A 10,099-nucleotide genomic window follows, 5' to 3' on the forward strand; every position below is an offset into this window, starting at 1 on the left:
CTAGAGAGTGATTCAGGAACAATGTCATAATAGAAGATGGTTGTACTTATTACATTATAGAATCTGCATTTAACCAATATTTTTTATTCAGTCTTTAATACTGTTTTACTGTTTATTTATATTACTTGATTTTTATCTTTTATTTACTTGTGAGCAATGCTGCTGTAATCCTGTAATTTCCCCACTGCAGGACTAATAAAGGATTATCTTATCTTATCTTATATTTGTGTTATTAATGCGGATGCTGCTGATCATCAGGGACAATCACGTTCACCCTGTAAAAACATTTGCGGGTAACACAGATGCACTGTTCACTTTTGGTTTCATTTTATTTTCATGGTTTGTAAGTTGTAATATAGTAACTGTTACCCTGCATCTTTATACATATATTCAACTGTTATATTGAGATATTTCTTCCTTTTGTCATACTATACATTTATATGAGTAGAATAATCTCCTATTTCATTTATGGGCCCTTTAAAAAAAGAAGCAGCTGATGTTGTTACAAAGAAAATCCATTAAAACAATCCCCACTTCTATTTCCTTATTTGCAGGATGGACTTATGGTGGGATCTAAAAGTCAATGAAAAGGTGTAATATGGTCAATTGTATGCACCGTTGTGCAGTTGAAGTGGGCTAAGACACAACTGGTGGCGGTCACTGACTGAATAACAGGGTGCAACTGCACCACAGCGGTTGTCTCGGGGTGCTGCAACAGAACACGAGTTGAAACTGCACAGGTATGCCACTGGAATAATGATGAGCCGTATGGTCCTTCTGCCTCGTGCTGTGTGCAGCAACAGGCAGCGGAAAGTGTGTGCATGGCTTCAGAGCTCAACAAACCCCACGTAGGCAGTTGCATTCGTAGCCCAGAGAATATTCAGTCCGACCGACCGAAAAGGTAACGATGTAAAGACGGGACTGAATTCTTGTTCAACCATTTATTTAACTTTTTTATATTAGTACCGGACCAAGATTGATTTTGCAGACATTTGTTGTTACTTTTTTGTATATTTGATTCAAAGCAGTAAAACAAAAATGAAATAACAAAATGCACAGAAACATACTGTGTAGTCTGCTGAATGCTTTTAAATGTTACAGCCATGCAGTGAATGTGACAACACACATGGAGTTACGAGCATTTGGATTAAAAAACAATTGGTACTGCTCACGCTCCACATATTAAAATTCGTACACTTTTCAGGGGGGGAATGTATACTAGAAGAAAAAAAAAATGGCATCAACCCAACCCCTCACTTATCAACATGAACTTGAGCAAGGCACTTATTTCTCAGCTGCAGTGAATCTGTTCAAGACTGGTTTTAGTGGGCAGCTCCCGGCTGTTAATTCTGTAGAAAAAGCAGCAGCTTATATTCTCAGACACGCGTCTTCTAAAAGCATTGTGACTGGTTTGTGGGTGCTGGGTTTTACTTCTGTGTCTGCCACTTAAATGCAACGGGGGCAGTGAAATGGAGCATGCAGCTCAACGTGACCATTAGTCAACAGCTAAAATAAATACAAATATACATAATAATAAATCAGTCCCCAGACCATTCGCTCAGCCACTCCTGACACTGCATCCTCTGCTCCTCACTCTCCTCCTCAATCCTCTGTTTCCGGCATCCTTTCCTCCTCTCCTCCTCCCTCCTCGCCTTCTCTTCCTTCTCCTCTTTGATCTTCCTGTCCTCCTCCAGCCTGCGCTCCAGCAGTGCCTCCACAGTGGTCGCCAGAGTCCGCAACGAGCGCTCCGGGAGCCACTTGGGGTCCGCCGTGGGGAGAAAGGGGTCTCCGGCAGAGACCAGCAGGGGCTCAGGTTCCAGGGGAATGTGAAGCAGGTGTGCGTGCAGCATCATGCGGTACGGGGCGTCATCCGCTCCAGAGCTGTAGGTGAAGTCCCCGACGATGGGGTGGCCTATTGCGCTGCAGTGGACCCTTAACTGGTGTGTTCGGCCTAAGGGGGGGAAGAGATGGTGAGGAGCCAGAAAGAGTTTTCACAGCAGAGTCCGAGCATTTTCATAAAACACATTCGGTACTCAAGGTCAATTGGACGACCTTCATAGGTCCAGTTTCTACACTTTAATACCTTCTAACAATTAAGATACTGAAATTATAAGTACACATCGTGTGTGTGTGAGCTTTTATTTCCTCCTATATTTATTAACTATAGCTATGTTATTAACTATGTAAATATAATATATTTCATTGTTTTCTTTTTCGATTTTAAAACGGAGAAAAAAAGTGGACGACTGTTGAAATGCAAACTTTCTCTAGAACTGATTTGTTTCTAAATAAGGTGGAAAAAATAAATAGTAATTCCTCTTCTATGAAAAGAAGTGAGTGTTGTTACCAGTGAGTGGCTGCAGCAGCACCTTGGTGACAGCGTCTCCATCATACGATCCGTACTCCAACACCATCAGCTCAGTTTGGCAAGGCTTTGGGTTCTCACAACCTGACGACGGAAGGAAGTATTCATCATCAAGTATTTAAATCACTACTAGTCCTCTTGAACTCCATATGTGAATATTTATTTTGTGTTTTATTCCATGTGTATTGTGTGGACAAAAACTGGTTTCCAGTCCCAAATGTTTAAATGTAAAACACAAAACGCACACCTTCTGTTCCCTCAATACACATCATGTGTGTTTTTCCCTCTGAGGAGTTCTTGCCGATGGAGAAGTCCAAGGTTTGTGTCTCTTCTTCCACGCAGCCACGGACCTGGGAATCAACCATTTATTTACAGGTGTCACACGCAGACTGACATGTGGCTACGACTCTGTCGTGTGTCGGCTGCGTTTGCGTTCCTCACCAGGGCGAGGTAGGCTTTGGTGACGGTGCGGTCCTTGAAGCAGCGGTAAGCCCGGCCGGCTGCAGTCTTATTGAGGGCGACGCAAAGAGCCCCACTTGTGGAGAAATCCAACTGATGACAGAACCTGTTGAGAGGAACATGCCGAGACTATCGATCCTCACGAGCGTGACGTGACGCACGTGATCTGATGCAGTTGGCATTCTGTGTGATTCTGACCTGAATCCGTAGTAGGTGCTGGGGTCCGACAGCTCGGGGAAGCGGTGCCCGAGTTGCGCCTGCACGGTGTGTTTCTCGTACCACATCTTGCTGTCGATGCGGATGTCCCAGTGCTTGTCCACCACGATGTAGTCGTCGCTCTGGTGCAGCACGCGCAGGCTCTCCAGGCGGGCCGACTCCGTGGTCATCGTGGTCATCGTGTGCAGTGTTTAACTCCCACAGCTCATCCAGCCCTGCAGACAAAAGGTGTTTAAAAACTATTAAGAGCAAAAGTATTATTAGCTAAATGCACTTAACTGCATGGTAAATCAAGTATTTATTATGTAGAATAAACCCTTTCATACTGATATATATTAATACACTGCTATTACTAATGCCAGGCAGCTTTATACTTTGTAGCTGGTTGACATGGAGATACTTTTAATTACTTAATTTATTATATATACTGGATGTTAGTTACTTTGCTGTTTCCTATTTGATAAACTAATCATGTTAATGGCAGAGTGACAATGTTCAAACTAATATCAGTGGATTAAAACATACAATGTTCCCCTCTGACATGCAGAGAATACAATGAATACAGTGAATACACTGCAATACAAGTACAAGTATTTATATTTTACTTCAGTATAGAACTTGAATAGATGGTAGAAACCAATGTAAATTAAGACAACACTGGCCACCACTCATTTAATAAATAAATAAAACATAACACAAACAAACAAAGTGTTAAATCAACATATTAACATGTTTTAAACTGAGTATCCCGTGGTAAGTCTTCCTGTGACTTTTGCCATAAAGCAGAAACTCTGTCGTAACACCAGCTCGGTTCCTTATAGTTAATCTTGAAAACATATATTTTTGGTTGAGAAGCAGCAAATACTGCGCTGCTTAACCGTAAGGTAACTGGCTTAGCTGTTCGTGAGCGTCATAATACTGCGACACTTACCTCTAGTAACCAGGCGAGACTCTTATGTGATGTATTGTTGTCGACATAGCGACGGTAAGCTAACGCTGTAAAGAAACCGACGTAAACAAAACCGTCCGAGTTCTTCTTCGTCTTGGTTTATTATGGCTGATTACCAAAACAACTGCGTGTACAGCGCCATCTACCGTCCTGATTATGTGCAGCACCATGACTCTGTATGCATGTCCTCAGATGGATGGATAGATAGATAGATAGATAGATAGATAGATAGATAGATAGATAGATAGATAGATAGATAGATAGATACTTTATTAATCCCACAACGAGAATACATACAGGTAAAGCAAAATAAAATATAAAAAATGCAGAATATATACAAAAAATAGAATAGAATAATATTACATTAACTAACAAAACAATAGTGCAAAGATCTAATCAAACAAACAAACGAACAAACAAATAGCAATATTACTGTGTTGTAAAGTTGGTATTGTGTATAGTTGTGTGATTGTTTTGGCCAGAGGGGATTTATTATAAAGACTTATTGCAGATAAAGCTCTGTCATCTTAACATCTTAATTGGTTCCCTAACCTTTTATCCCAAGACCCCTTAGAATAAAGCAATGTCTACTTTTCCTTCTTGGATTCACAGAAAAAAATCTTATGACCCACTTTGGTCATAAAATTAAATAATCTTATGACCCACTTTGGTCCCTTTCATAGTCCAAAGATGTGCAGGTGAGGTGAAGTGGAATCTATACAGGTTATTATAGAAAAGGCACAGCTGTTCCAAGGACATTATTTCCACCTGTATTTGATACCATGCAGTTGCAGGCTCCTATTGTGCTGATTCACTGGGACAATGGACAAAGCACTTGTAGTTTAATTGCTGTGAGAACTGTAACTGTGTTTATGTTAGCTCGACATCACAGAGAGAAAATGAGAATATTTAATTTAAAGTAAAATACATTTTTAATGGCCACATTATGGATGACATCAATGCTGTTGAACATGCAATGTGAGGGGATTATGTTTATTGCATTTGTTTCGCCTGCTTCTGCTCTGTCAGTGAGCATTGTTTCCAGGTCACTCACATTATTCATGACGTCCGTACCTGAACCTCACCTTCTCACTTTCATCAGGCAGAGGTCACTGGTCTGATGACGCGCTGCATCCGGCGTTGGGAGCATGTGGTGTTTTTAAAATAAATCGGATTTTAAATAAATATTTATCACTATGAATTATAAATGAATAATTATCGATCATCATTTAAATTCAAAGCATATTTCTACGGTTTGTTACAAAACAACAATTTTCAATGGGAATGGGTTGTATTTTTTCTTTGTGGCTGTATTTGGGAGTTGCACACACACACACACACACACATTAATTAGTGCATGTTTACAATTAGTTTACTTGGACCTTTGTTTGTTTCAGCCTCCCTCAGAGTCAGTTTTTCAGACTCTTCTCCAGTCCGACGTGCTTTATTCACCGAATGTTAACCTTCAGCAGGTTGTGACCTCTGAACTTTGTTAAAAAGTATTAAAAGAAATGTAGAATTTTCCCCTCAGACCTTATTAAAGGCGCAATATACGTGATTTAGAGCTTTAATGAAGCAGCAAATTTGCTAAAGATAAAGTGTCATACTGAGAGGAAGTAGAAATGCTCCCAATTTTATATTTAAATAACGATTTATACACGGAGCAACTTCATTAGAAGTTGTAGAATCGACAAACTAACCCCTGTGTTTGAAGGTATGCATAGTTGTTCCTTTCTACAGCTCTCAAAGAAGTCCTACAACCCATTTGAAACTAAACTAAAATGAGAACTACATATTTGTAAGATCTGGGCTGATAAAACACTTTAGCCAATTTGGAGTTACAAACGATGATTGGTATTAATTCATCTTTTTTGCCGTTTCTTACTAGCAATAAAACGCTGGACAGAATCTAGAGGTTTGGAGTCGAGGCACAACAACATGAATAAACATAACTCCTCCAGCATAATCATCTTCTGTGCTGTGGATCCATATTTCCAGCATGTTCCAAACACGTATCATTCCTCCGTGGTGTGACCTCCTCGTAGCTCAAAGCTAAGCTTCACGGTATTAGCAGAGTGATGACTGTTGGAAATAAACTGTGTCTGAAAGGTGCTGGTCGAATAAAGTGCAGGTTAGGGTTCTATTGAATAATCCCTAACCACAGCAGGAATGAATTAGTTTGCTGTTAAGAAGGTCAAGAATGATTATATGATTGGTATTTCATAACCTAATCTGCTTCCTGTTTTGTGTGTGTGTGTGTGTGTGTGTGTGTGTGTGTGTGTGTGTGTGTGTGTGTGTGTGTGTGTGTGTGTGTGTGTGTTTAAATGAGACAGGTTTTTATTACAGAACAGAATGGGGTTGTGTCTCTATAGTTGGGTTTCTGGTTACATAACATTTCAGAGTAAATCATCTTAGAGAGCTAAGAGACAGATTGCCGTATTTACCTGGGCATGCATCTTGGCAAGGAAGCATCTCACACACACACACACACACACACACACACACACACACACACACACACACACACACACACACACACACACACACACACACACACAAAGAGATGCACTGGACTCTACTTAATGTCAGTGGACATGACAAACATTTCAGTCATGTAACAGAGGACGAAGAAGACGAAGAGGAGAAAGGCGTTAAAGACGTTCATGACAATCTCGTTCAACAACAAGGATCTATTATTTTTCGCTTGATCCAAAACTGGATTTTTTTTCTTCTTCTTTTAACTATAACTTCACTTATATTCTGGAGATATTGCCAGACTGGTCTTTTGTTTCGGGCTCTGTGAATGAAAACCTGCCTGGACGTCGTCTTGCTCTGCTGCTGACTCCATGTTGTCCAAGGTGACTTTCTCCATCTGGGATTTATCCTTCATGCTCTTTGGATAAACCACAACACCAGCTGTGCCTTCGTGCCGCCTGGATACAGTGTGAGGAGAAAAACACCATCTGAGTTGATCAATGCAAGTGTTGGTGGGACATTGACAAACTCTTCTGGCCCTTCTTCTTTTATTTCTGCCTCAGCGTTAGTGTCAGTCATCTGTTGCACACTATGGAGAACGCGTCCTTTCTGCAGGCCCGCTGCGAGCAGCCCATCATGACGTCGGACTGGGGCCTCCCTCTGCTGGTGGCCCTGCTGATCCTGGCGCTGCTCTACGCCTTCCTCTACCTGCCGGCTAACGCCCAGAGAGCCCTGCTGGAGCAGGCGCTCCGCAGCAACAACACGACCGCCGCGGTGACGGAAGCCTGGCTCACAGATGAGTAGGACAGATGGAGACGCTGGCAAGCAGACAAAGAGCTTCATCACGGGACAAGTGGACACGTGTGACAGCAGAGCGGCGATAGACGCAGCACTTCAGTGTAGATTATGCCCTAAATCTAGTTTTAATTGGCCAAAATGACAATATGAAGCAGGTTCTGCAAAACTAACTTTAATCCAACACACTTCATGGGACTGGATGGCATCAAAGGATAAATGCATAAGGGCTAAGAATGTCGTTAAGTGAAAAGGAATGTGACAAACAGTACATTTTGGCAGTTTTATCAGATCAGTGGTTTTTAATTGCTTTTGAGAGGTTAAAATGATGTCCTTTAAGGAGACCAAAAAATGGCACAAAGCATTTTAAAATGGTCATCAAGGAGATTTACGTGTAACATTTTACTTGTAGTTAAAGGTATAATAACGCTTCCACATTAAAATGTCTAAAAACTACTAGACTTGTGTCATATATTTTGTTGAGTTGTGTACTAACATTAACCCAAATGTTTCAAACAATGTTCAAACCCAGAGACATTTTTTTGTAAATGCATTGAAGGTATTGTTGTGATTCATTTGGCCAGCTGTCGATGGAGTTATGTCATGACAGAATATAAATTATAGTGCCTGCAGCACTTTGGTGGTTGTTTTTCAATAAAGACAACAACTCCCATGATGCCACGCTACTTCACAACGTCAAAGTCCCTCTTTTAAATATAGTATCATGTGGTCATATTTTAGACCAACTGAATCATGTGATACGATACAAATCTGTTCATAAATTATCTAACGCTTCATTAAGTATCATCTGTAGACAGAAACGAAAGATTACGCACTATATTTTTCAGTTAATGGAAAGATGAAAGATGAAAATCCCTGTTTGATCCTCAAATAGGAATAGTTTTACATTTTGATAAATACACTTATTCGCTTTCTTGTAGATAATTAGTTGAGGAGTCCGATACTCCTCTCATGTCTTCATGATCAAAATAAAGTTACCGAGGGCAGCTGGTTAGCTTAGCATGAAGACTGGAAACAGATGGAAACAGCTAGCATGTAGCTCTGTCCAAACGTATCAATACCACCTGCCAGCAGCTGTAAAGCGCACAAATTAACACGTTATATCAAAGTGTAAAAACAACAATTTGACATTTTAGGAGGGTTTATGTGTCTGGCTCTTTCTGGACCGGGAGCAGTAACTTCCTGCCAAGAGAAGAGATGCTAATCGGTGGATTGTTAGCTTAATCAGCATAATAATAAGGACTAAGTTAGCATAACCAATTTACACAAGAGTGGAATCTATCTTCTCAGCGAATAAGCACTACCGAGGCTTTGTGTGCATGCAGGAGGAATATCTCAAAAGAGACCTCTCACTGGTTGTTTGAATTGCCTTTATTAAAAGATACAGGATACTAGATTTGACACCAATATCTGACGATGCAGCACTTGATTGTTACAGGCTGGGCATTGAACACAGACACATGTTTCCAGCTGTCTGTGCCTTTAAAAATATCCCTGTAAATACTGTATCTGCAGTCTATGGCAACCGTTGACATCTGGATATTGTGTCAGTATTTTAATTTTTTTAATCACACTCAATTTTACAATAAAGTCGTAAAAAAAGGAAGAGAATCTTGCTAAACCATGCAACACCCAACAAGCCAACATGTACAGTTAGTCTTAGATCACAACGAGTTCAAGTTCAATGTTCAGCAACAATGACAATATCATATCCAAAGACTCAACACAATAATGATATTTCTTTTTTTTTTCAGGGGAATGAATTCATCCCCTGATTTACTTCTCAGTATTCTTCCAGCTACCATCTTAAATGTTTCATTAATAGTCAGAGCAGAATTGTATTCACATCTTGTGTCCTTGGTATATGAGAGAAGTTCAGAAAGGGCACACTTTGTTAATTTTTAATGAATGAATTGTATCAAATTATTAATGGACGTACATGCATCTCTTTCTACAATATGCACACTTCAGTTTCAGTCTTTAATCGGTCTTTAAAAAGCTCCACAAAGACTTGAGCAGACTGCTGCTTTCAACGCACACAGCAATGTTAAAATAAGATGCATCCCAGTTTATTCATGATTTGAAAAGACAACATTTGAATAATTAGAGCGTTAAAAAATAAGTACATTCCTTTACTTCCTGTAGAATCGATGATGTGAATTATCACTCAGTTGTTTTTTCTTCAAGTTTGCAATGAAAAACAATATTTGTGGGGATGCGACTGAAATATATACCTGAAGAAATACATGAAGAAAATACACGAGTTAACCGACAGCTACGGTTACACAAAATGCATTTTTTTTCTTCTAGGCAAAACAGAGACAACTAGATTTTGCCACTCCTATTGAAATATTCTTGATTTTACATCTATTTTGGGGATAGTCTTGCTCTAAGTTTGAAAACTACAGCAATACAAATATATGTAAAGCCTCGGGGGACGTAAACTGGAATTTTAATGTTTTTCTTTGCCTATATTTGTGTACATTTTGACACACCGTTGAAAATATGTCGAATTAGCTCTTAGCAGTCCCTGTTTGCACTGCACCTGTGGATGTACCTGCTATCTGTCACTGGATTACTTAATAATACTAAAGAAAACTTTAAAAACGTGATGATTCTTAGGAAAGTTCTGGAGTTCTAAGGAGTTTTTCCTACGATATCTGAGTAGATGTTTATGTTTTTGCACGATGGACTTGGACAAAGGAAAAGGAGATCATCATCCCTAAAGCTTCCTCATGTGAACTCTGAACAGATGTGATACAGATGTAGAAGAATCTGGAAGAAGAATATTAATGCAGTGACAGAAGGCTGAGAAAGAG

The 10,099-nt window shown here is 39.9% G+C and overlaps 1 protein-coding gene across 1 annotated transcript; it reads right to left on the reverse strand.

Annotated features, from left to right (window-relative positions):
- Nucleotides 1-1,011: 1,011 nt before the first annotated feature.
- rpusd1 (RNA pseudouridine synthase domain containing 1) lies at nt 1,012-3,210 on the reverse strand (the record flags this gene model as incomplete). Its single annotated transcript, XM_079232561.1, has 5 exons — nt 1,012-1,951; nt 2,348-2,449; nt 2,613-2,715; nt 2,807-2,930; nt 3,023-3,210. The coding sequence occupies 5 exons, from the start codon at nt 3,208-3,210 to the stop codon at nt 1,539-1,541; spliced, it is 930 nt and encodes a 309-aa protein (XP_079088687.1). The 3' UTR covers nt 1,012-1,538.
- Nucleotides 3,211-10,099: the final 6,889 nt, after the last annotated feature.

This window comes from Taurulus bubalis, assembly GCF_910589615.1.
Source record: "Taurulus bubalis genome assembly, chromosome: 17".
Lineage (NCBI taxonomy): Eukaryota > Metazoa > Chordata > Actinopteri > Perciformes > Cottidae > Taurulus > Taurulus bubalis.